This window comes from Schistocerca piceifrons, chromosome 5 (assembly GCF_021461385.2).
Source record: "Schistocerca piceifrons isolate TAMUIC-IGC-003096 chromosome 5, iqSchPice1.1, whole genome shotgun sequence".
In the NCBI taxonomy this organism is placed as follows: Eukaryota; Metazoa; Arthropoda; class Insecta; order Orthoptera; family Acrididae; genus Schistocerca; species Schistocerca piceifrons.
In genome coordinates this window covers 540887165-540914936 of record NC_060142.1, presented here as the reverse complement: position 1 = coordinate 540914936, position 27772 = coordinate 540887165, and the positions used below count along the sequence as shown (strand labels likewise).

The following is a 27772-nucleotide window of genomic DNA, read 5'->3' as shown; positions in this document are numbered from 1 at the left end:
CGAAGGACCGTGATCGGCCAAGTGCGTTTTCGAGTTCCCGCATGGTGAATGGGGCATTATAACTTTCACGATTCGAGGAGCGGAAGTTAGGTGGCCTAGCCTCCTCTGCCTGTTTGCGGGGGAGGAAGGCAGGGTGGTAATGAGCGGAGCTCGAAACCTCGGCGAAAAAGCGGCCGAAGGCATTGGAGACATCCTCATGGGCCACAAGGACGTCATTCGCGACCGTCAAGCCAGAAACTGGTGAGTGGACCTTAGTGCCAGATAGCCGGCGCAGGCTACCCCAGACAACAGAAGAAGGAGTAAAACTGTTGAAGGTGCTTGTGAAAGCAGCCCAGCTGGCTTTCTTGCTTTCTTTAATAATACGACGACACTGTGCACGTAATCGTTTATAATTGATACAATTCGCCACTGTATGGTGGCGTTTAAAGGTGCGTAAAGCACGTCGACGAGCACGTAAAGCGTCTCTACATGCTGCGGCCCACCAGGGGACCGGTACGCGACGTGGAGAAGAAGTAGGGTGAGGGATGGAATATTCAGCAGCAGCGAGAATGACTTCCGTGAGGTGTGCGACCTGACGATCGCAGCTTGTGAAGGTTTGATCCTGAAAGGTCGCCCTGGAAGAGAAGAGCCCCCAGTCGGCTTTGGAGATGGTCCAACTAGATGAGCACGGAGAGGGGGTATGCTGCAGGAGATGGATAACACACGGGAAGTGGTCGCTCGAATATGTATCAGAAAGTGCATACCACTCAAACCGGCGTGCAAGTTGGGTAGTACATATAGAGAGGTCTAAATGGGAATAGGTGTGAGATGTATCCGAAAGAAAAGTAGGGGCGCCAGTATTGAGGCAGACAAGATTCAGCTGGTTGAAAAGGTCTGCTAACAGGGAGCCCCTCGGGCAGGATACTGGAGAGCCCCAAAGGGGATGGTGGGCATTGAAGTCGCCAGTTAACAAAAATGGTGCAGGTAGCTGAGCAATAAGTTGCATCATGTCTGCCCTGGTAACGGCAGATGACGATGGAGTGCAAACGGTACAAATGGAAAATGTAAAAGTGGGGAGAGTAATGCGGATGGCAACTGCCTGCAGGCCGGTGTGCAACGTGATGGGATCGTAGTAAATATCATCCCGGACCAGCAACATAACCCCTCCATGAGCCGGGATACCTACCACAGGGGGTAGGTCAAAACGCACAGAGGTGTAGTGTGCCAAGGCAATTTGATCACATGGGCGTAGCTTCGTTTCCTGGAGGGCTACGGCGAGCGGACGGTGCAAGCGGAGCAGCAACTTCAAGTCCTCTCGGTTGGAGCGAATGCTGCGAATATTCCAGTGAATAAGTGCCATCGTAAGAAGAAAAGGAAGATGAAAGAAGGGATCACCTCGAAGGCCGCTGAGGGCCTGGCTTCGAGCGAGCACTGCCGCCGCTATCAGTAGGAGGACAGTCATCGTCCATTGGGTCTATAGGTTCATCGGCCATCTTGGGAAGATGGCCGGGAGGGGGAGCTTCCTCCGCCGGTGAACAGCCAGATGTTCGGCTACCAGCAGTGCGGCCAGGCGAAACGGATGACGGCCTGGGGCGGCAACCGCTGGGTGGCGCAGGAGAAGAAATGCGCCGTGGCGGAGAAGGAGAACTGTGCTTCCTATGAGCCTTCTTGGAAGGACGTTTGGTGGAAGTACCGGTCGAATGCTGGGAGGTCGAGGTACGTAGGAAGTCTGCACGGGAAGGTTCCTTCTTGAAGGCCCGTGCATCAGACTTCTGGGTCTTCGTCTTAGCAGAAGCTGATGAAGGGGCTGGTGTCTGTGGGGTGATGGGAGGAAGAGGAGACGTCGACCGCGCGATCTTAGCACTGGCTGAACGGACGACCGTGGTGCTGAAGGTCAGATCGCATGTCTGGGTTGCCACCTCCCTGGTAGTCCGAGGAGAGGCGAGGACAGTACTGTATTTCCCCGCTGGGAGCAGCGTGGGCTTCCTACTAGCCAATAGCTTGCGAGCAGCCGAGGTGGACACTTTCTCTTTGACCCGAATTTCTTGGATACAGCGTTCTTCCTTATAGACAGGACAGTCGCGGGAGGATGCGGCATGGTCACCCTGACAGTTCACACAACGAGGAGACGGAGGTGGACAGTCACCATCATGGGCATCCCTGCCACAAGTGACACATTTAGCCGCATTGGAACAAGACTGTCGAGTGTGATTGAAACTCTGACACTGGTAGCAGCGCGTAGGTGTCGGGACATGGGGGCGAACAGAAATAACCTCGTAGCCCGCCTTGATGCGCGATGGCAGCTTAACACTATCGAAGGTCAAGAAAAGTGTCCAGGTCGGTACAAGGTCATTGTTGACCTTTTTCATGACCCTATGGACAGCCGTCATGCCCTGCTCAGCGAGGAAAGATTGAATCTCCTCGTCAGTCAATCCGTCGAGGGAGCTAGTATAGACCACACCACGAGACGAATTCAAAGTTCGGTGAGCCTCCACCCGGACAGGGAACGTGTACAGGAGTGTGGCCCGAAGCAGTTTTTGTGCCTGAAAGGCGCTCTCAGTTTCTAGTAATAAGGTACCGTTACGCAACCTGGTACAAGATTTGACAGATCCGGCTATGGCATCTACGCCCTTCTGGATAACGAAAGGGTTGACAGAGGAAAAATCCTTTCCGTCCTCAGATCGAGAAACGACGAGGAACTGTGGGGTAGGCGGTAGTACTCTTGTCACTGGTGGCTGGTCATGTTTCCGTTTTTGGGCAGAAGTCGAGAGAGATGGAGTGAAATCCATTGCGGAGGAATCCCCCATGATTGCCAGTGTCTCCGATAGCACGCTCCTTTCTTGTGGGGACCCTCTCAGAGGGCACTCCCGCCTTAGGTGAATGTTTACACCTCAGGTCACACCTCCCGAGAAACAGACGGAGGGACCAATCGGCATGGTCAGAAGGTATCAGCTCAGGCAATCACCCCTCCCTGGGCCTGGCCTTTACCAGGGGGTACGTGCGTGCCTTACATGTCTACCCAGGGCGGGGAATTACGTGTTACCCCGTCACCGGCTACGCGTGCGAACGCGTGGGTCGGCCTTCAGGCACGCACAGGGAGGAAGGAAGAAGAGGAAAAAGAAGAGAGAGAGGGAGAGAGAGGACAGACTGTCTCAAACGCCGAGGCGGAGACCAGAGAAGGCAGGGAGAAGAAGGCAAGGAGAAGGCAATGAGAAGAAGGCAATGAGAAGAAGACAAGGGAAAGAGTAAGGAAGACAGTGAGGTGGAGAAGAGCAAAGAAAGGAACCAACCAAAGGAAGGAAGAAACGAGAAGGGAAAAAGCAAAATGACCGCAAATAGAGGTCGTGGAACCGTCCGTCTCCGGACGCAGGCGCTAACGACCCCCTTGAGGGGGTGGGACTCCTTTTAGTCGCCTCGTACGACAGGCAGGAATACCTCGGGCCTATTCTAATCCCCAGACCCGCAGGGGGGTCTCTCCACGATGTCAGTTGTACAGCCAACCACTAACACGCAAAGGGTTCCACCTCCTCCTTGTACTTGTCTAGAATCCCCTGCGGTCCTCCCCCCCCAATTTTCCGCAATATGCCTCGATTTTACAACACTGATTTCAAGTTCCTATCTCCCATTCTCAGTAGCTATTCACACGGTTTTAGGTCCTCGAGCTCGCGTTTGTCCCCTGCAGTGTTCAGTTAATATCTTCTTCAGTACCTCCATATCATCCATCACTGCCACATGTCCACATCATCACAAACTTTACTACCCTTCTAATCAGTGGGTCTTTACAAAGGGTATAAAGTTCATTGCTATCTCGTCTTCTTCCCCTTCCTCCTCCTCTGTGGGAACCAGCGACCCTCTGAAGTTGCGCCCTCTCAAAGGCTTCCAGTATGTTACTATTGGTTGGCAAGTTTCCGAGGCAAGAGTGGAAACAGGTCTTATTATTGTTTTATAGGTGATTAATTTACTGGTGCGAGATTGGTTCCTCAAGACAGGTTAGTTGCCACTTGTCGCCATTTAATTTCGTAAGAGGTATCACTGCTTTGAATCACACTCAAATTCCAAATGTTTAAATTGTTCTACCTATTCAAATTCATAGCCAGATACAGACTGGTGTGTAAAACTATAGGCAGAAAGTAACTCATTATGTGCAACTGCCAAGTAACATAGCCATATGAAGATGAACTATACGTAGAGAAAGCTGCTATAATATAGTACAGAAAATAACCGAAAGGAATATACAATGAGACGAACAGAAATGACACTTTTATTGAAGACAATAATGACAATTCGACACTACAAACGGCGAGAAATAGTTTGTAGCAGGTGGTATGATCACCACACACGGCAATCCATGCTGTGCAACATGCTCTCATACTGCCCACAGGGTTAGTAGGGAGTTTTTTGTGTTAGGGCATTCCATTCATCTATCAGTGTATTTGACAAGTGTTGGATGGTCATTGGTGCACACGAATGTGCTGCAATACATCTCCCCAACAGATCCTCGATGGGATTTAATAATACTTAAGTCACTGTTTTTCATGGTGGTCTCATGGACATTACAGAAGTGGGACTCAGTTCTTAATAGGGTGTGTGATCACTGCAGTTAGGAATGCATTTTCTGCAACTCCCAGGCTGGCCACAAGGTTGGTAAGGATTTCTTGTGGTAGGGTGTTCCATTCCTCCAGCTGCACAGTTGACTCCTGGCTGGATGATCATTGGGTGTGTCGCAATGCAACTGCCCGACACATCCCGCACATGTTCCATGGGATTTTAGTCAGGGGAACGAGCAGGTCTGTCCTTTTGCCAAATATCCTCTTTTTCTCCACCTGCGCTGTTCATCCAGAAAAATAAAGTCAGCACCGAATGCGCTCCTGAAAAGAAACCCACAGGGAAGCAGTACTGTGTCCTAATAACACTGACCGCCAAGTGCCCCATGTTCAAAGATTTGCAATCAAGAGTCCATAAAAACATGTTCCTCAGCACACCACATCACTTGGACCACCAAAACAATCTTGGTCCACAATGTTCCTGAGTGCACTGTGTGTTCTCGCCTCTCCCCGTGTGAGCATACATCCAGCATTGTCAAACAACTGTTTTGGTGGTCCATGTACTATGGTATAGGGAGGCATAATGTATCATGGACATACTCACTCCCAGTCTTTGAACACAGCACACTCACTGGTAAATGTTATTGTGACACTGTTTCAAAAATTTAAACTTCCACTGCTGTAAATATCACAAGAAATAAAATATTCTGGGCTATTATGCCTTGGTCCAATGGATTTCACCTTAAAACCCAACATTTCATCCCCATCTGTGGAGCACATTTTCAAGGGAGATCGCAGCTTCTTTGAATGCCCGATTCACACCCTGGCTCGCTATTGATTACAGCAAAATTCCACTTCCACGTGCTTCCGCGCAGTGGCGTGATGGCACGTTTTGAATGCGCTACAATTGGCCGTTGTTGACTGCCATAGTACACTGCTACTATCATTGCTACTGTGGAAGACTGGTATACATCATCTTCGGCACTGGGCTCCAGATGTCATTCAATTTCATGCCCTTCTCCTCCATACTGAAATTTTGGGGGCGTTTTACAATCTCTATGGCCTCTCTGTATAACCTTTCATGGTAAGTACTTGTGGCTACCAGTAACTGACTCCTAGCAAAATGAATGTTGTCGTCACCTGGCTGCATAGCATGTTCCCCAACAGATGACCTGTCAATTCTCCCTCTTCTGCAATTGCCCTTCTGCTCATCTACTCTTTTTTAGTACCCACGTACACCTTCCCACAGCTACACAGAAACCTATAAATTCCTGCTTTTTCGAGCGACTGGCGAGCATCCTTGGCTGATTTTAGGTAATCAATCTTCAAGGTGGGTTTGTACATTACCGCAATGTTCTGCTCTTTCAAGATTTTTCCTTGAGCATCGTTATATTTTCTACACAGTGGTCTTAACACTATTTTCACCTCGTTGAAGGAATAACCATTCTTTAGCAATGCATTGGTGAGATGCTTCAATTCTGCACCAAGCAGCTCTGGTGCAGAGAGGTTCCATGCTCTATCCGCCAACGTTTTTATTATGTCTCCCTTTCATTGTAGGTGGTGGTTTGAAACCCTGTGTGGGTAACTGTCAGTGTGTGTGGATTTTTGGTAAACTGCATAGTCCAAGATCCATCTTCTTTCTTGACAACTAGCACATCAAGAAAACACAATCTTCCACCTGCCTCCTCCTCTATGGTAAACTGAATCTTCGGATTGATCCCATTGAGATGCTTGTGAAAACACTCCAGTTTCTTCCTGCAGGCAGAAGATTGCATTTTCCTGATGTGCTTGTTTTCAAGAAAGAAGGCGGTATCTCGGGTCATACGGTTTACCGAAAATCCGTGCACGCAGACTTATCTACAATAAGATTTGAACCACCACCCAGAACAAAAGCAGGGCATCATAAAAACGTTGGTGGATAGAACATGGTACATCTCTGAACCAGAGCTGCTTGATGCAGAATTGAGACTTCTCACCAATGCACTGCTCAAGAATGGTTATTCATTCGCGGGGGTGAAAAGAGCACTAGACCACCATGTAGAAATAATAGCGATGCTCAAGCGGCGGTGAAATCAAACATTTTCCTGCCTTACTTTAAGGGCATTATTAACAGCACAGTAAAAATCTTGAAAAAGATGAACATCGCAGTAATCTACAAACCCACCCAGAAGATCAACTAGAATCAGCCAAGGATGCTCACCAATCACTGGAAAATGCAAGAATTTATAGGATTCTGTGTAGTTGTGGTGACTTGCATGTGGATACTACAAAAAGAGTTGTCAAAAAATGACTAGATGAGCACAAGGACAACTGCAGAAGAGGGGAGATCGATAGATAATCTGTTGCGGAACATGGTTTGCAGCCAGGAGACCACCACATTCATTTTAATAGGACTCTAGTACTGGTTGCCACATGTGGATACCATGAAAGTTATACAGAGAGGCCACAGGGATTGTAAAACACACCCAGAATTTCAATAGGAAGGAGGAGAGAGTAAAAGTGAATCTGGAATGCAGTGCTAAAGAAGATGTGTACCAAATTTCCAATATAGGGTGATGGCAACAGCGAATGATGGCTGTTAACAACGGCCAATTATGGTCACACATTCAAACCGTGTGCTGTCATGCCACTGTGCAGAAGCAGAATTTTGTTGTCGTCAGTAGTGAGCCAGGATGCGAATTGGACATTCAAAGAAGCTATAATCACCCTTGAAAATGCCCTCCACAGATGGGGATGAAACATTGGTTTTTAAGGTGAAATCCATTCAACCATGGTGTAATAACCTAGAACATTTTGTTAATTATTGTGACACTTTACTCCTTCCCAGTGTATGTCTTTTCAGGCATGTATTCATGGATGATAAAATGTAACTGCACTGAACAACTCAAGAGGAGCAGCTCTTGAAACGACAAGATATTCAGCAAATGGACAGACCTGCTCGTTCCCCTGACTTAAATCCCATTGAGCATTACGGGATGCATTGGGGAGATGCACTGCAGCATGCCCACACGCACCATCGACCTTCTAGCCAGGTGACAAATGCACTGGTGGAGGAATGGACTGCTCTATCATAAGAAATCCTTACCAACCTTGTGGCCAGCATGGGAGTATCGTGCAGAACATGTGCCGAGAACAGTGATGATCACACACCCTATGAAGAACCAAGTCCCTCCTTCTGTAACATCCAGGGAACCACCATCACGATATTGAGTGACTTAAGTGTGATTATCGTCTTTGAATGAAAATGTCATTTCCGTTCATCTCATCATGAATTTTTTTCAGTTACTTTCAGGACTATACTGCAGCAGTTCTTTCCATGTATGGTCCAAGTTTCTTTACGCTATGTTACTTGGCAGCAACGCATCATGCCAAAGTCCTGAAGTTTCGCTCACCAGTGTAGTTGCTGACATCTACTTGTTTCCCATTTGTGCTCTTGAGCAAGTGGTGTATTTCGTCAGATTCATGACAGTCAATACACAACATGGAATTATGGCATTTATTTTCTTGCGTCAATGTTCAAAAAAGATAGTGGACTTTTTGGTCTTTGATCTTGCTGAGAATCTGCACCAGAACCTGGCCTATTTAGAAACTCAGAAGGAGCATTTGTCAATGATATTTTCTGATGATCAAAAACACGTACACTTTGTGAAGAAAAATAAGTTATTACCTGTATTAATTACGTGTTAACACTAGAAAAGCAGAGATATGACAGTAAAAGTATGATTATTTTTAACAGCATTGCAGTTCTGCATTGGAGCATACCAACACAATGACGCTCAATTCAATGAGTGGTTAAGAGTCTTGTAAGTCTTTCAATCCATATGTGGCATACAGCAAACCAGTGCTTAACAGTGTTGGTTAAAAAACAGTCTTGGTTGCAATTTTAGTTTTTTATTTTTCAACGACGCATTTCGCCTTATTTAGGCGTCTTCAGGTTATCTTTTCTAGATGGATGTGAGAGGCACCAAGATCTGCATAACGCGTTCCCATTCTCAGGAGCAAGTAACAGAGTAAGATGGAGGCTCAGGTAGTAAGCATATTATGCTAGTCTTGTAAGTAACAGTTTGATTGATTTGAGATACTACATGTAAGCAATTCCTTACCACTAAAAACGAGTTTGTGCCTAAGGATATGTTGATGTAACATTAAACCCAAATAAAAAAGTGTAGAAATTGTTCTGACTGGCCTTTCAGTTCTAGAATTATGCTTCAGCAACTTGAGAGCAAAATGGTTCCAGAAAAACCATGAGAAAGCTCAACCAGGAATATTACAAAGGAATTAAATGATGAGAAGCACATGGAGCATGAGCACCAGCATTCATAAAATCAGGAACACAACAATCCCCAAAACAAGCGGAACTCACACCAAAAGCACTACTCTACAAAGGGATTCAATTGTAGGCTGCTGTCAGTTCAAAGATTTAATCCTAGAAAAGACATTGGTATGAGGATTACACAGGGCTATTACAAGTGATTGAAGCGATTTCATAAATTCACTGTAGCTCCATTCATTGACATAGGGTCACGACACACTACAGATACGTAGAAAAACTCATAAAGTTTTGTTCGGCTGAAGCCGCACTTCAGGTTTCAGCTGCCTGAGCGCTCGAGAGCGCAGTGAGACAAAATGGCGACAGGAGCCGAGAAAGCGTATCTCGTGCTTGAAATGCACTCACATCAGTCAGTCAAAACAGTGCAACGACACTTCAGGACGAAGTTCAACAAAGATCCACCAACTGCTAACTCCATTCGGCGATGGTATGCGCAGTTTAAAGCTTCTGGATGCCTCTGTAAGGGGAAATCAACGGGTCGGCCTGCAGTGAGCGAAGAAACAGTTGAACGCGTGCGGGCAAGTTTCACGTGTAGCCCGCAGAAGTCGACGAATAAAGCAAGCAGGGAGCTAAACGTACCACAGCCGACGGTTTGGAAAATCTTACGGAACAGGCTAAAGCAGAAGCCTTACCGTTTACAATTGCTACAAGCCCTGACACCCGATAACAAAGTCAAACGCTTTGAATTTTCGGCGCGGTTGCAACAGCTCATGGAAGAGGATGCGTTCAGTGTGAAACTTGTTTTCAGTGATGAAGTAACATTTTTTCTTAATGGTGAAGTGAACAGACACAATGTGCGAATCTGGGCGGTAGAGAATCCTCACGCATTCGTGCAGCAAATTCGCAATTCACCAAAAGTTAACATGTTTTGTGCAATCTCACGGTTTTAAGTTTACTGCCCCTTTTTCTTCTGTGAAAAAAAACGTTACAGGACACATGTGTCTGGACATGCTGGAAAATTGGCTCATGCCACAACTGGAGACCGACAGCGCCGACTTCCTCTTTCAACAGGATGGTGCTCCACCGCACTTCCATCATGATGTTTGGCATTTCTTAAACAGGAGATTGGAAAACCGATGGATCGGTCGTGGTGGAGATCATGATCAGCAATTCATGTCATGGCCTCCACGCTCTCCAGACTTAACCCCATGCGATTTCTTTCTGTGGGGTTATGTGAAAGATTCAATGTTTAAACCTCCTTTACCAAGAAACGTGCCAGAACTGGGAGCTCGCATCAACAATGCTTTCGAACTCATTGATGGGGACATGCTGCGCCGAGTGTGGGAGGAACTTTATTATCGGCTTGATGTCTGCCGAATCACTAAAGGGGCACATATCGAACATTTGTGAATGCCTAAAAAAACTTTTTGAGTTTTTGTATGTGTGTGCAAAGCACTGTGAAAATATCTCAAATAATAAAGTTATTGTAGAGCTGTGAAATCGCTTCAATCATTTGTAATAACCCTGTATATGCTGCGTGCACCATAAATAAATCTGATACAAAGCATTTTCAGAATTCCTAGGCAAGTGAGATCTAGGAATACATGAACAATATTCACACCTTTTTTAACAGTATATATATATATATATATATATATATATATATATATATATATATATATATATATATATATATATATATATATATATGCAGTAGCAATCTTTTCTTCAAAGTGCAAAGGACTCACCGAGTTAACTAGGAAGTAATATTTTATCACTGTCTCTATAAGATGCCCATGGGTGACCACATGTATCCATAAAGTAAAGTCCCTACATATGATACATGGGGGGTGAACACTGTATGCACTTCACAGATCACTTACCGGGGCACTGACTCTGGGCCTACATTTTGTTCATTCCTATTCCATCATGGAACTATCATTTCTTCACTTTTAATGTATGAGCTGAAAGAAGTTACAATAAACTTAAGATTTTGTTGTTGCATTGATGATTATGTAACATTGTCTTCAAGTTTAATTTCTGTCATATTGAAAATGTCGCACAATTAAGTTGCTCTTTCTGCAAGGCAACATAAGCTGCTCTTTCTGCAAGGCAACATATGGAGTCATTTTGTTATGTCTACAAGTCTTGGCATCACAGCCATCAAAAAGGGAACATAAAATACTGCTGACAAGAATGCAGAACTGGCAAGATGACACACAATCACCAGTATATCAACATTCTTCAGTCTCTTTTTTATTTGTAAATGTGATAATTCTTAACTGTGCTATTATATTTGTCCTCACTCTTTTAGAAACGTCTAAATTTCTTTCATTCAAGCTAAAATACATCAGCTGTATCAATCACAGAATACTGCAAAGCGGTTATTAATAGTGGAAAACTTTCTTAGTCACACAAACCACTGACAACAGCAAATCAAAACCAGATGTAGAACATTATTGAAAACATTTCCAACCTCCTCTGTCAGGAATTCGTCACTTCTAATTTGATCTCACCTTCCTTTGCTAGATCCCTCCCCAGTGAGTCCAACATCACTATCAGGGAACACCCCATCTGTAACCTGAAAACCAGTCAAGACCTTATCCTCTTTCCCACAGATAAAGGCTCCAAGGCAGTGGTCATGAAACACAGTGACTATGTGGCTGAGAGTCTGCACCAACTTTCCAACACCTCTGCATACAATCCTTAGAATCAAGATGCCACTGCATAATTCCAACACGGCCTCCAGCAGCTCCTTAAAGCCTTAGGTCCATCCTAAAACCTGTCACCTGAATCCATCTCCCTCCTCATACCAGCAACCCTTTGCACTTCTACCTTTCACCGATTCCACAAACCATCTCCATAGGTCTCCCAACTGGTCATCCCATTATGAATGAGCCTCTGCCTTTGTTGAACAAAACCCCCAAACTATTGTCCGTAAACTACCATCTCACATTAAGGACAATGCTCACTCCCTTCACCACCTTTCGACAGTACCTGCAATATTACCATTAGACTCCTTGTTGCTCACTGTGGCTGTGACATCCTCGTGTACTGACAATTCGCATGCCTGTGGCCTTGTGATCCTACCTGTCACACCATCCTCCTAATACTAAATCCACCACCTCTTTCCTAGTCCTCCTACCAAACCACACCTTGATCCACAATTACTTCATTTCCAAGAGCAAACCTATAAATAAATCTGTATTACTGCCACGGCTATCCACATGACAACATCCTACGCCAACTTATTTATGTGTCATCTGGAGGAATCCATCTCCAGTCAACACCTAAAATCCCTTGTGTGGTTCAGATTTATTGGTGACATTTTCATGATCTGGTTCTATAGCAGAGAGAATTTTTGCTCTTTCCTCCATAACCTCAACAACCACTGCCAAATCTGCTTCACCTCTTTCTTCAACTCAATGAGCAACCTTCTTCAAAGTTGATCTCTGCATCTCAGATAACTCCACAAATATGTCTGCCCATATCAAGCACACCATCCACCAACAGTACCTCCACTTTCACAGCTGTCACCCATTCCATGTCAAAAAGACTCTTCCTTACAGCTGCACCACATGTCGGGCTGTACTTGCAGCAGAAAGCAGTTGTTGAAATTTACTGATAATCTTACCAGAGCCTTTACTGACTGACAATGTCCTATCCAGCTCATACATGAACAGGTCTCCCTTGCCATCTCCATCTCTGACACCAGTGAATTTGTTAACCAGCCACAGATCAAACTCCTCTGACCCAGTATTACCCTGGCCTTGAAAAGCTCCACCATATCCTTCACAAAGACTTCAACTGCCTTTTGTTGTGCCCCGAGATGACGGATATCCTACCCACATCACCCAAAGTTGTGTTCTGCTCATTCAACTTACAGAATGTCCTTGTCCACCCCTAGTCCAATCCTGCTCCTGAATCCTGCACCCCTTAGGTCATTTCCTTGTGGTTGACCCAGGTGGAAGACCTATCCCACACAGCCACCCACCACCTCCTACCACATTCCAGTGACAGGCATTTTCTAGCTTACAAAAGGCAGGGCCATGTGTGAATGCAGTCATTTTATATATCAGTTATGCTGCAATGACTGTAAGCATTCTATATGAACAAGACAAGTAACCAACTGTCTACTCAAATGAATGGCCACCATCAACTGTGATAAACTGCAAACTGAACCACCCCAGTTGCTGAACATGCTGCACATCACAGCAGAAATGGCTTCTACAGGTGCTTCACTATGTGGGCCATTTGGATACTCCCTTCCAGCGCTAGTTACTCTGAACTACACTGGTGGGAATTCTCTCTCTGGCATATCCCCTACTCTCAACAATTGCTAATCTGTTTCCCACTGCCTCACTTTCTTTCCCCTTCTCTCTTCTGTCCACACCACTTCTTCCCCAATCAGATTACGTACTGTCTTCTCCCACACTCTTCCCCCATCAAATGGTCTTCACTCCCTCCCCCCCCTTCCTCCTTTTCCACTCTTCTCCCTTTCTCACTTTCCTCTTTGTCTCCCTCATCTTCACCTTCTTCTCCTTACCTCTCATGTGCTGTACCCTTTTAACTCCTTTTGTCTTCTTGTGAAGCCACTGTGTCATCCGTGGAAAGGTCTGCCTCGCACTATCCCATTACGCCCTTCCCGCTTGCACCTGCCTATGCAATTGCTGTCAATAATCAACCGTCAGTCTCGGTGCAGCCACTGATGTGTGCATTTTGAGTGACTGTGGACACATGTACAAGAGAAAGGGCAAAAGCAAGAGCTTGAAAGCTAGTTTAAATAGTTTCTGTTGGGTGTTTCTATGTGCTATCAGTAGTAGTCTATCAGTTAGCTATAGACAAATGGCCGCCTTTCCTTTGTTTCATGTATTTGAAATCGCAGAGTGTGAGTAATCTACAATCTGTTGTGCATATTAGGGAAAACATTACTAAGTATTTCTCTAATAGTTCTATATTCAATCATGGAACAAAGAAAAAGAAATAAAAACTCAAAACAATATTTTCTATCAAGGAATACAATTTTATAATAAACTATCTACAGGCATGAGAAAGATTAATATAATAAGTATGTTTAAAATGGCACCTACAACATTTCTCATAAGTAATGCATACTACACAAAGCCTAACAGGACTCTCAGTAACGGTTAATAATGAAAGCAATAGCTACAACACCCTGTCAAATTGCAATACACAATTGCAATGTATTTCTTTTACAAGAAAATCATGTCCCAAGATCTATAGAGGATGACAGTAATGTCTCATCATTCCCTTGAGCTCACCATCTCCCTTATAATGGAAGGATACTGACTCAGTTTCTCAGGCAGACATCATCAAGCTTATTAAATGAAACACTAACTGGGGTGAATATGTATGGGGGTAAGGAATCAGTTGCAGTCCAGCTGAGGGAACCATCTGAAAATATACATGAAGTAGTTTTGGGAAATTACAGATAATCTACTCAGGATGGTGGAAGAAATGTAAACTCTGACCTTTGTGAAAACAGATTAAGTATTTTTAAGTGCAATATTATTTTGCTTAGAGCATACAAGTTAAATTGATCAAATAACACACATCAGTAACATTTTTCATCACACAAATGTACTACAGTAATTATGAAGATATGAACAACTGAAAACATTTGCAGTAAGCCAATTCATAGATACCTAATGACGCTCCGTAAACACCAGTTTCACAATAGTTTACTCAAAGGTGTAAATAAAAATTCATTTTAATATGTAAAGAGGATAATTATAAATTATACACAATTACTAATAACAGAATGTGAAGGGACGAGGTGACAGCAGGCAACAAAAAATAAGCTATATCTTTGTTTTGCATTAGATGGCAGAGAAATAGGTCGGTAATTATATAGACTGACGCCACCAATGTTGTCAGCAGAAGGAAACTAAGTCACTCTGGCTCTCATATGTGGCAGACATGATGTAAGTGACAGAGAGAAAACTACAGTGGAATGAAAACAGCAGAGAAGATCTAAGCCTAAGTTAAACTACCTTGGACCTGTCACGTTCCCTCTCAACCGTGACTTGGTAGAAATTTATTGTCAAATGTGTTATATTTGCCATTAGATGACAATTCCACCACATTTGCAAAAACATAAGTTTGCTTTAACACCAGTTGTGAAATCTGATGTTCGAAAGGAAGACTGACACACAGTCACAGAAACTCTTACAGTTTGAAACGTGCAGACTGTGGCCGAGACACTCCACTGTGTGTTCAATGCTGCTATGAGTTTGTGATATAATGTTATCTGCATGTCGGACCCTGGTACCTTTATTTCCAGAGGCCCTTTGGCAACCCAATCCTCAAGTTCATTCTTTGGGATCCCAGGTTGACTAGGGAGGGTGGGGGGGGGGGGGGGGCAGAGGAATGCCACTCTCTTCCTATTGTGATTGAGTTCTAGGAGGTGTTATATGGGTGATACTACTGGATGCTGTAGGCAGCTACTGGAGTCAGTTCAAAACAGAAAATATTCATGTGACTGGGTGCAAATGCAGTGAAGGGCATACATGATCGTCACCAGTTCTGCCATAAAGATGTAGTCTGTCCAGTCTTCAAATCTTGAGTGACCCTTATAAATGACATCTGAATTGGAGTATTTACTAAGCACTGAGAGGAACAACTGGTAAACAACCAAGGCCTTATCAGATCCTTTGGGCCATGAGAAAGATCTAAGCAAATTTGTGGGGATGTGCAACATAACCAGATGATTGAGATTAAGCAAGCAAAAGTCTGAACTGGGCTGATACTGGAATTCCTGACTGGCTGTTTTTCTTGGGCACATAAGCAATTCATAATGTAGGTAGATGATGAGTGCAGATGACCTGTTCTACTACATCGATCAATCAAAATGCATGATGCAAGTTTTGGTACAAGTGAACTGGAAGCTATGTGTACATGTTCAATATTCTACTTCCCTTATGACACCATGTAGTTGTCATCAACATATTAGAATGGTGAGACTACAGATTCCATTCCCTCTGTGACTCCACACTAATGCCTTATGGGACTTCAGTTTTCTGCATGTGAGACTCATTGTAGTAATTACTGACTTTGACTCTGAAGTACCAAAGACAGAGAAAATTTCGAATGAAGATCAGGTGGTGGCCAGAGAAGTCCCACTCACATAAAGGCGGTGAGAGATGGTGGTACCATGTGATGTCACAAGCTTTATGCAAGTGAAAGAAGTTAAAAAAGACGACGACAAGATGTTGGCAATGCGTAAAAGCCATTCAGGTGGCAGACTGTAGGCAGAGCAGGTGATCACTAACACACCATCTCTCCCAAACTCCATACAGTGAGTCAGAGAAGAGGCTCTTCATCTTGCGGTTCCAGCTCAGTCATTGGCTTGCAATGCACTGGAAACCACTTGCATAAGTGATTGGTAGGTCAGACAGGTCTATAGCTATCCACATCCTCTGGGGTCTTCCCTGGTTCCAAATTAGAATACAGTAATCGCCTTTCCCTTCACTGGCGTGGGGGCAGATGGGGAGTGTCTCCCTCAAACCAGATTATGTTAAAATAGGAAGGACGTGGTGTGGTAACAATGGACTAATCTGCATGTTGTAGTGCAAACACCCATCGTAAAATGTGCAGAAGTAATATTCTAATTTTGATGATTCATACAGCAGGAAAGAAACAGTCGTTTAAAAGATAATTCTAAAAACAACACAAATTATTTAAAGAGCACAGAGGGAGAAATAAATTGACAAAAGATAGCAATAAACGGACAACAAGGTCTAACCAATCAAGAAAATGGCAAACCCATAATAAAAGCTCTCTAAAATAAGTCTTTCAGCTTTATAATCAAATTATAGACAAAGTGAAGCAGAAGTCCACTGAAACTTTCAGAGGTGGTAGTATAAACCACTAAAGAAGTCTAACATGGCTCTAAAAGCTCTAAAATGAATACCTTAGGAGCTACAAGCACTTGTTCGATAGAATAGATGTGTTTCAATGATGAACAAGTGCTCATAGCTTTTTAAGTTATACATTTTAGAGCACACCTGTTAGACTTTTTTACCTGGTCTGGTCAATACTCTAAAAGTTTGTTGGTGGAGTTCTGGTTCATCCTGTATATGACAAATCAATGCTGTGGCTGTAGATCCACATCAAGATCAACTCATGTTGCTGTACTAACCTGGCCAAAAGGTATAATTGTGTGAATCTTTTTGTCGTGCCTACAGCGACTCAGCACCTCCGCTATATGGTGAGTACAAACTTTCCTTCTCTCTAACATTGATATTACAGTGTACTACATCAATACAGTAATCTAAGACTGGCTGAAGGATGCTGTGGACATCTGCCTAACTTTATACCCCAGAAAACATCGCCACATTGCTGTGACAGAATTTTGTAACTGTAAAATGAGATAATTGCTTGTTTTGTAGGTGGTTTTAACTTCGTGGCTGCACCATGCACACTTTACTGAGGGCTGAATGATAAATAAAACATCAGATGGTTTCACATCTTAAAGCCTAAATCAACAATTTAAAACAATTGCTGCGATAAAGTATATAAAAAATTCTGTCTCAAATTACTCAAGCTAAAAGATCTTCTAACCAAGGTAGTCTTGTCCTTTCTTTATTACATTCAACTTCTTGTCAAATTTTCATTACAAATGTCCATGCGTTGTCACATTTTAGTACTCTAAAGTAGCAAGTTCCATACAGAGGTGAAGCAGTTCTATGATCTTATGTCAGTCTGATCTGTTTCCAAAATACTTTCTCATCCTCAAGAGTTTATGCAGTATTTTCCCTTACTTTCAGGGAAATTATGACAAGACTTTATGATATTCCTCTAATACATATCACTCATATCATGTATAATTAAAATCTGAAAATGTAACTTTATTTGGCTTAATAACTAGAAAGCTTGACTATTTCACATTTCCTGTTAGTAATGACTCTTTAGCAAAATTAAAACACAAGGTAGAGACATCAAATGCCTGTACATGTATTATGCATGCTCGTCAATTCTACAACCATAAAATTTTACAATAAAATGTTGCTTTATATACATTGGTACCATAAAGTAAATTTTTATTGATTCACATTTTAATGACATACCAATTCTTCATTATACAATCAGCTTTTGTGAAATACAGCCTGTTTTGTATTCATGATCTTTAAAATTTTATTTTAGGGATGCTTAAATAATTGCATACTTTAATCCTGAACTCCGTAAAATTTCCTGTTAAGAAGATATTTCCAATAGTTTTTAGATTTTATTTATTGAAGGAAAGCTCATTTGGGGGGGAGGGGGGGGAGGGAGGGGAGAGGGGGGAGGGGAGCAGGAAGTGGGAATGAAATAGGACAAAAAAAGAACTGAAGGAAGATTAGGGTTCAAAATTCCATCAACAACAACGCAAAAGGACAAGGACAAGACAAGACTGAAAATAGACCATGGCACTCTTAGAGACACCATTTACATGTTTATTAGGTTTAGAGAAACAACTGTTACCTCAACCTAAGATAACTGGAAAATGGTATAAATCACATGTGTCTCTTCAAATGAAACCATCTTGTTCCAGAGACCTTTTCAAGCCTCAAACACCTATGATGTATATACGCAGACAGAAGTAACAAATGAAAATTTGCCCAGCTTGGTGCAAATTTTCATTCGTCACTTCAGTCTGCATATATACACCAAGCTTCTACAAATGGAGACCAGTGCACACACATGGCTCTGAGCACTATGGGACTCAACTGCTGAGGTCATTAGTCCCCTAGAACTTAGAAATAGTTAAACCTAACTAACCTAAGGACATCACACACATCCATGCCCGAGGCAGGATTCGAACCTGCGACCGTAGGGGTCTCGCGGTTCTAGACTGCAGCGCCAGAACCGCGCGGCCATTTCGGCCGGCGGAGACCAGTGCCTCAAGAAATTCAGCACCATATTTGGTTATGCAGTAAAATCCTCTAAGTAGCCCTGTACATCTACATCTATACTCTATGGAAAATACAGGATGGAATGTAACAATATTATGAAAAGGCTAGTTGCTACGCACCATGTAGTGGAGCTCCTGAGCCACACATAGGCTCAACAAAAAGACTGTCACAAAATAAGCTTTCGGCCTAGAAGGCCTTTGTCTAAAATAGACTGCGCGCGCGTGCACGCACACACGCACACACACACGCACACACACACACACACACACAAAATCACAACTGCTTCAGCTGCCAGAGACTATGGTTTGTGTGTGTGTGTGTGTTTCTGACAAAGGCTTTGAAACCCATTTTGTGAGAGTGTTTTTGTTGTACCTATCTGCGACTCAGCATCTCTGCTATACAGTGAGTAGAAACTATCCTTTTCATAATATAGTTACATCTACACTCTTCAAGGCACCTTTTGGTGTGTGGTGGAGGGTAATTTATGTACCAGTACCACTACTGCCTTTTCCTGTTCCAGTCATGTATGGTTTGCAGGAAGAATGATTGCTGGTAAGCCTCTGTGAGGGCTTGAATGTACCTAATTTTATCTTCAAGGTCTCTTCATGAAATATACGTAAGAGGAAGAAGCAATACATTGGCTGACTCTTCTAGGTAGGTATGTTTTCAGCAATATAACAATAATCCACATCATGACGCAGAAAATCTGGAGCTGGCCGAGAATCTATGTGACACTTGGAAGTCACTGCTTTTAGTGATTGTTCTGCACTTGTGTAATCAAACGGTAAAGGATATTTCTCTCTATGTACACACATTATATTACACTTGTTTATGCCGAGGGTCAATTGCCACTCCCTGCACCAAGTGTGGATCCTCTGTAGCTCCTCCAGTATTTCTCTACAACTTTCCAGCATTGCGACTTCTCTGTCTACAACAGTGTCATTCATGAAATCTGCACTAGGAATGCTGTGTTAAAAAGTCATAGTAAAAGGGAAGTTCACATTTTCTAAGTTATGTCAGCACCAATTAAAGTAGACTGGAGAGAAAGTTACAATATGATGGCACATTTAACAGAAAAGATGAAACTTTCAAATGGAGTCATAATATTGAACAGCAATGTTGATTCTCACACTTTTATTTACACCCTGAAAGAGGCAATTCTTGGTAGGAATTGTTGTATTAATTTTACCAGTGGTGGTCTCACCTCTGGAGGATATTAGCATGTGATCCCCCATATTATGTCACTTCACATTGGTGTAAAAAGTGTGACTTTAGTATCTGAGCAAGCCATAATTCACAACTTGAAACTACACTATCCTTTGAAAAAGGTAAAAAACTACTGATGTCTTGCTTAGCATCTAATTTCTCATGTGCAATTGGGAGAACTTAAGAACTCATGTGAGCCTCGAATCCAGCAAGGACAATCATGAAGGAACCTCAAAGCATCAAGCCCCAGTCACACTTCTGATGTGCTCCAGCTATGAACTAAATAAGTTACGCTAAAGGACCAGGTGTAGTCTTAACATTGTAAAAGTATTTAGGATTTCATGGTTGTTGCAATTTTGGCATGTGACATTGCTGTTCTGGGTTTCAGTCCGACGATTGATTTGATGCAGTGCTCTATGCTACTCTATTCTGTGCAAGCCTCATCATCTCAATGTAACTGCTGCAACCAACATTCATTTGAACCTGATTAATGTATTCGAGTTTTGGTTTTGCACAACTATTTTCAACCCCCTCCTCACTCCTATTACCAAACTACCATTCCCTGATGCCTCAGAATGTGCCCAATCATTTATTCAAACCTTCTTTTGGTCAAGCTGTGCCACAAATTTCTATTTTCCCCCCAATTCGATTCAGTACCACCTCATTAGTTATTCGATCTACATGCCTATTTTCAATAGTCTGTTAGCATCACATTTCGAAAGCTTTTATACTCTTCTTCTCTCAACAGCTTAGCATATATGTTCCACTTACGTACAAGGTCAAACAGTACAAGCCTAGGAAAGAGTGCCTGATGCCAAAAAAATATCACTTGCCACAATACGCTGGCACAGCATTATGCTATAGCGACCGCCCATCTACTGGTCAGTGCCTGGCTAATCACTAAAACCAGGGACACTTTGGCACGCATCATACAAGACACCTGCTTTGGTACAAACAAATACCGGCTGTCCAGCAAGGTAGGCCATCGAATTGATTAGTCAGAATTGGTGTCCATCACAGCGTGTGCTTGCTTTGAGAGATTGTTGCCTCATCACCATCATCTTGACAGGAGCAGCTGGCAGGGGATCCACCCACAACACTGATCAGATGAGTGTCAAAACATCCACCATCGCCAGAAGGGGTTCACTCCCAGACGTTCATGCTCCCATTACTGCGGAACACTTCCCACCTGGCCTGTTCTTGGCATGGCCATGCCGGGCTGTCACATTAGCTCATGATTTAACTAAGCCATGTGCCAGAAATGTTTACCATACAAGGTTGTTCCATGCCCGAGCTACATGGAGCACGCAAGCTGCAGTTGTCTTCGTGACAACACTTTGCTGCTGACGTCCATGGGTTGACGCCCACCTATCAGTGCCCACCAGATTTTCATCTGAGCTAATAATATGAACCGATGGAGAGTAATGTAGAGATTCTACTGTCAATGAGAGGCTTTTGACTTATCCCAATCCAACATCTTCCATCAGAGCACATACACACCTTCTGCGAAGGCTACGTTTCCAAACAAATCTCTCCGGAAAAAGACTTCCTCACACTTAAATTTATGTGACATGTTAACAAATTCCTTTTTTTTCAGAAACACTTTTCTTGTTACTGCCACTCTGCATTTTATATCCTGCCTACTGTGTCCATCATCAGTTATAACAAAAATCACCAACTCGTCTATTTTTAGTGTGTCATTTCCTAATCCAATTCAATCAGATCAGTTGATTTAATTCAATGAAATTTCATTACTTTCATTTTAGTTTTGTTGATATTCGTCTTGCCCCCTCTTTTCAAGACACTATGCATTCTATTCAACTGCTCTTCCAAGTTTTCCTCCGTCTCTGAGAGAATTACAATGTTATCAGCAAACCTCAAAAGTTTTTCCTTTTTCTTTTTTTTTTCCTCCTCCTCCCTGGACTTTAGTCACCCTTCAAAACTTTTCCTTGACTTCCCCACTGGTTGCTCATGTACAGACAATTATATTTAGTCTTCATTACAACCATTCTCAGTCACTACTTCCCTTTCATGTCATTCGACTCTTGTACCTGCAATCTGATTTCTGTGCAAGTTGCAGATAACTTTTGTTCCCTGTATTTTATCCTGTTATGTTCAGAATTTTACAGTTTGTATTCAAGTCAACATTGTAAGAGCATTCTCTAAATATAGAAATACTGTAATTTTAGGTTTACAGTACTTTGGTCAGTCTTCTAAGACAAGACACAGGGCCTTCCATGTTCCTTGATTTCTCCAGAACCCAAACTGATCTTCACCGAGGTTGGCTTCTATCAGTTTTATTTCGTAAATAACTCATGTCATAAATCTGCAACCACGAATTATTAAACTGACAGTTCACTAATATTTATATTTATCAGCACTTGCTTTTCTAGCACACAAAGTGGAACAGTTTTGTCATGGTCGAGTCTCTCAATGATTTTAATAATTCTTTGAGAATGTAGTCTGCTCCAAGGGACTAATTTTAATGTACGTCTTTCAAAATACTTGTAATATGGTTTGTCAATTGTGTTAGTCTATGTAATTTTGGAGATTCATTTCATAAAAATAGCTATTTTTTTTTGTCATATAAGGAATGGTACTAATGGTATTTTAGGTCAAATTTTTTCATCTGTAGTTGCACTTTGGTGGAAAATTTTATGTATTTCATAAGAACCTCATAATGATTTTAATACGTATTGATGATTTTGAATTAATATTAAACATGAAGTGTTATTGGTGATCCCTGACTAACTCGTTTGCTCTGCTGAAAGAAGGTACACAAGGCAGATTTTCCTACGACAATCAGAGCATCAGGAATAATACCCAAATCAACAGACTTCTTTTCTAAAGCAAATAGTGATCTTCTAAAAATGTGCTTTTATCCACCAGCATTTTATGAAAAGCAACTTGCTTCTGAAGGTTACAAAAATAAATAATATAAATAAATTTCATAGAAATGAAAGTGCAGAAATGTTCCGAAGCACCCTCACATTATTTAGCATTTACTGTACTTAATAATGAATTTCAGTTTCATGATACAAAACAGCTGTTTTCAGTTTCATATACAACACAGAAACAAAGGCATACATATCAATGAGCAATCAACACAGGTTAGTAAGTTAATTCAGTCCCTTTAACTATTATAGCACAGAAGGTTAATAAAACATTCACAAAGCATGTAGGTTACTTATACATATTTTAATTTGCATGCCTTGGCAAGTTGTTGTCTACTGTAATATCCAATCACGTTCTAGCCACAGAATTTATGTGGTGAAGACACCTAAGAGAAACTCGTTGAGACACTGTATAAATATTATAGAAGACTGTACATTTTGCTGAAACATCTCCCCAGTACCATCAATCTTTCTGTTTGGCTAAACAAGGTACAAAACATAGATGAATGATGACAGAGGTGACACATACAAAATGTAGCACGCAAAACATATCTCTAACCAAAGGAAATGGATTGATACAAACTGCAGTCGGCAAAATGAAGATATTTATAACAATGAACACCTTCGACAGTTTCACTTCGTTCTTGATTGGGGAGAAAAAAAAAATTTCTACATCGCAATTTTAACAATGAAAACCAAGCAAACACCATAACAGAATGAGTAAGAATAGGGAAGTACTGTACAATATGATTATCAAAGTATCAGGACCCACAGAAATATGAGGGTTTTGGGCAACATATTAAGAATTTGAAAATGTCAGACTACAGCTAAAGGGAAAATATGGGTTTCTCACTGGGAATGTAACTACAACCATAGTATGCACAAGCATATAAAAAAGATTGTCACAACACATTTTGTGGCTTTGTCAACTCATAACTGAGCAATGACCTAATCTAACTTAAACTTTAGACTAAGATATTGCCCAATCATCGCAAAACATCCATTATCCGAAAATACCTCGATGTCATGGTACTTGCACTGGTTTCAGCAACTCATAATCAAACTATCGTATTCCAACCTAATGTAGACCTCAGGCTAAGCCACAGGTGCGCACGCTGGCACAATCTTCATTTCAAAGAGAATGTGAGGATGATGCAACTGGTCAGAGCTGAACAGTAGTATCACAAACTTCACTACATCCCTGTGATAATGATCCAAACACAATAATATCAGGTTTGAAAGTTATGTGATCTGTCAACTTCAGATATTGTAATGTTAATATTTTAGAAATAAGACTGGATATTCCAACAGGGTAATGACAAATAATAGAGAAGATTGATGGCTTTCACAAAAAGCAATGCAGGAAGGATAAACTCCAACTGAACCAATTGTTCTGTTGAAATGGAATGGCAGTTCAAAATTCAGTTAAGGTAGATCAACACTCAAAGAAGCATCATTCAGAAATCCTGATGTTCTTGACAGCATTGAAGAAATATTTAATTTTTATAAAATTTGGAAAATAAAATCATGAAGTAACAACTATCTTCTGAAATGACCAGGTAACCAATATTTTGCAATGTGTGACAACTACTAGCTGTTAACAACAGAGCACTACAACAGTAAAGGTACAAAAATCTTTGTCATGTTTCTCCTGATTTCTTTTGGAATGTTAAGGTAGCTCCAGATTTGCAAATACTAGGGCATGACATCAATCCAGAACAGTGATATAACACACAAACATTATGCATACAAAGTGCTTTAAATACCTTCTGCACAGTGCAGATTTCCAGATCAGAGAGTTTTCATGCAAATCAGTAATAAAAGCTATTCACATTTGAAATGGTAACTTAACTGGAAAATTTTGATTCAATCAACTGACTATTATCAAATACCAGTAACACATCAAATGTAGTTGCACCTAATCACTTTTTAACAACAACTTCTAAAAAAAGAATGTTCGCTCTAATACTTTACAAACTGTTGCTGACATCTTTTATGGTGCTTTTTTTAAATTTTTTTAACAACAAACAGTATAGAGATATTAATGCTAAGAGAAGTCATTTCCTTCTTCTCTCTTCATAGTTGTATTTGTACCATGCTAAGAAAGAAACAACAAAGTACTCCTTATCATCTTTTCCACTACACAACTTTAGGTCACAAAGCTGCTATACCACCCAAATGTCTGGCTCTTCAAAGACAGTGATGTGAAAATGTTTGGTCCAGTTCCACTTTGTTGTGATGGGTCTTCACAATTTCCAAATGGCAAAGATCCAAAGACGACTATCATGGCGGGTGTAATCATCATGCAAATGGTGACAAGCATGAAGCTTGAGTCAGTTGAGAACCTGTATTACAGAATATGATAAGTAGAAGGCTGCAACTCCTTTGAAAATAAAGTCACAAACCGATAAATGGAGAAGTGAAAATTGTGGAAGCAGATAAAATGAAAACAAATAAGGTTGGAATTTCAAATGATACGATCCATGCTTGTTTACAGTGATCAGGCTGAAGGAACTAATATAAAAAAAAGAAAAGAAGTGTTCCATCCCAAGTGTCAGCAATTTCTTCTACAACCACTGAGGCTATAACAGAAAATATAAAACCATGCATCTACGGTATTTATGAAGACTATATCAGGCACAAGACACTACACTTCGTAAAATTTGCAGACAAAGAGTATATATTTATAGATGTTATAATTACAAGGGCAAAGACATAATAAAAGCTGCAATCCTTCATAAGTATATGTGATGTAGATCAAAAAACCAGGAAGCCACTGACCACCAACACTTGACAAAAATTACACAGCAGAGTGCAACGCCACCTACTGTAATATCCATCTACTGTCAAAAAACATTAGTATAACTGACATAGCTTCAAAAACTTACAGGAAAGAAATTGGTTAAAATCTTAAGAAAATGGTATCCAGAACCTGTATCCATTACATTACTTGTATCATACACAACACAAGAATTTGAAACCAACACAAAACCTAAGGAACAGAATACATGAACTGCTTATTTCCCAATGAAGGAGGGAAAATTTGCGATCTGTGAGCCGCATCACACACTGTTATGAGTTGCAACTCAATGGTAATATAAACATGACACAAAAATTTTCTGCTGTAGAATCTAACAAGGTGTCAATTACTACAAATCAAATAATAACATTACACAGCACGCCAAAGAAAATGATTTTGCATATATTTGAACTAACTGCTGTGAACCAATATCTACCTTATCTATTAATGTTAAGAGTAACTACACAACTCAAACACATAAACAGAGTTTCAGCTTATGTGTACTGGGCAAGTTCTAAATTAGTTCTTGTATGCTACCAAAAAGTAATTTTTGTATTAAATTGGTAAACTATATGTCACAAGCCAGAAGACGCGAAACAACCACACAAATTAGTTTTCTTCTACTTTCCATTTAGCAGCAAACAATTATTATGCAACAAGTATTATACATATTCTTGGCCAATGCGTCTACAAAAAGGTTTGTTTACGACAGGAAACAAGAACGTCATGCCGTAAGAACTGAGTTATATACCTACGCATTCAACTCATAAAATGCAAAACATGCAGAAACATTTGTGTTCCTTCTTACCTGTAGCGAAGTACAAAGAAGTCCTATACTTCTGGAACAACAGATGACATGTTGATAATTCTCACGGGATGACTGGATAATAAAAGCATACACGATCTGCAGAGTGAATAGAAAAAAGGTCCATATAATTTACACACAATTATCTGCGCTGATACTGATTACGCTACTAGAATTCAAACAGCGGGAATAAAACTTTTCAAAAGAACACGTAATTGTCAACGACTGGAATAATACTGCGTGGTGTGCGTCTCCCCAATATCATGAAGGTCTTCAGATAAATAACTCAACTGTTCCACCGGAATTCAAGATTTGACCTCTGACGCCTTCTTTTTACATTCTCCTTTCAGATATGAAATGTATCGATGTCAACACACTAGATTTCGGTCTTGTGGATTCACGATCACTATTGTCACTTCTGTATTTGCTTTCAGCTATGCATAACTACGATATATCCCGCATTTGCTATTTACCTTAACTATTTACAACATGTAAACGGAGGAATATTTTCTACACAACACAACACGGTGTTTCTAGCTTACAAGTGCACTTCCTCTGACGTCATTGATCCTTCCTAGCGCGTTTGACTTGGCCCGGACACAAGATCAAGATTTGAAACTGTGTTGCGGTCACGAGAGGTTAATTGGTCGCCAGCATAGCAAGTAGCGTGCTGGACAGTTAGTTAAAATGAAATTAATAATGGGAAGAAAATGAAATGAGAATGATCACTTAATATAAACCTTCTAGTGAACGACAGCCTTCCCGATGATGTCATTATGACATCACTAATCGCCAACCTTCATCTCCTGCAGGCCCCATGACCTTGACGGACAAACTGCTGCCGGTTACACTAACGTAATTGAGTTTATAAATCCAGGGATTCTAAACGCGAATGCCACGTAGTAGAAAATGTAGTTCTGATTAGCAATATACCACAAAATCTTTGTGGGGAGTAGCTATATTGAAGGAGACAGGTAGCTGCTTACTTTGTTCCGATGGTTTCTTATGGGTTGTGCTCTGAAGAAAGTTCAAGCTACAATATATTTCACGATCTTTAATCTTTTAACGCTCAGCACAGCATGGGACGTGCAAAAGGTAGTTTCATATACACAAGATTAATAGACTACTGTACCGTATCTTTGAAAAAAAGTAAATTCTCGTAATAATTTTTACTGGGGCCTAGGAACATGTCCCCATGGCTTCCTAATAACAAGTATTTGTATTTTTGGAGAGCTAGAGAAAACTTATGAAGTTGCTCATGTGTTCCAACTGTAGAGTTGATGAAAACGTATCATATAAGAAACGAAGACGATAACTTCTATAATACTTGAACAATTGAATGTTTACACAATCACTGAGT

The 27772-nt window shown here is 41.5% G+C and overlaps 2 protein-coding genes across 5 annotated transcripts in view; one reads left to right on the top strand and one right to left on the bottom strand.

Moving 5' to 3' along the window:
- Positions 1–27018, bottom strand: part of LOC124797867 (myocyte-specific enhancer factor 2) — an 896186-nt gene extending 869168 nt beyond the window's left edge. For 2 of the 3 annotated variants that reach the window (XM_047260948.1, XM_047260947.1), the window contains exons 1-2: positions 26886–27017; positions 26416–26511 (exon numbers count right to left, since the gene is read on the bottom strand). The gene's annotated coding sequence lies outside the window, so the exon portion shown is untranslated. Of the gene's footprint in view, positions 1–26415; positions 26512–26885 lie in introns of all 3 variants that reach the window. The other variant, XM_047260953.1, reaches the window with a different exon arrangement.
- Positions 27019–27259: 241 nt separating this feature from the next.
- The window catches only part of LOC124797866 (peptidyl-alpha-hydroxyglycine alpha-amidating lyase 1), a 97944-nt gene continuing 97431 nt past the window's right edge, over positions 27260–27772 (top strand). Inside the window, exon 1 of one of the 2 annotated variants that reach the window (XM_047260942.1) lies at positions 27260–27507. In XM_047260942.1, the coding sequence (XP_047116898.1) occupies positions 27492–27507 (16 nt within the window). In that variant the 5' untranslated portion in view covers positions 27260–27491. The remainder of the gene's footprint in view (positions 27508–27772) is intronic. The other variant, XM_047260944.1, reaches the window with a different exon arrangement.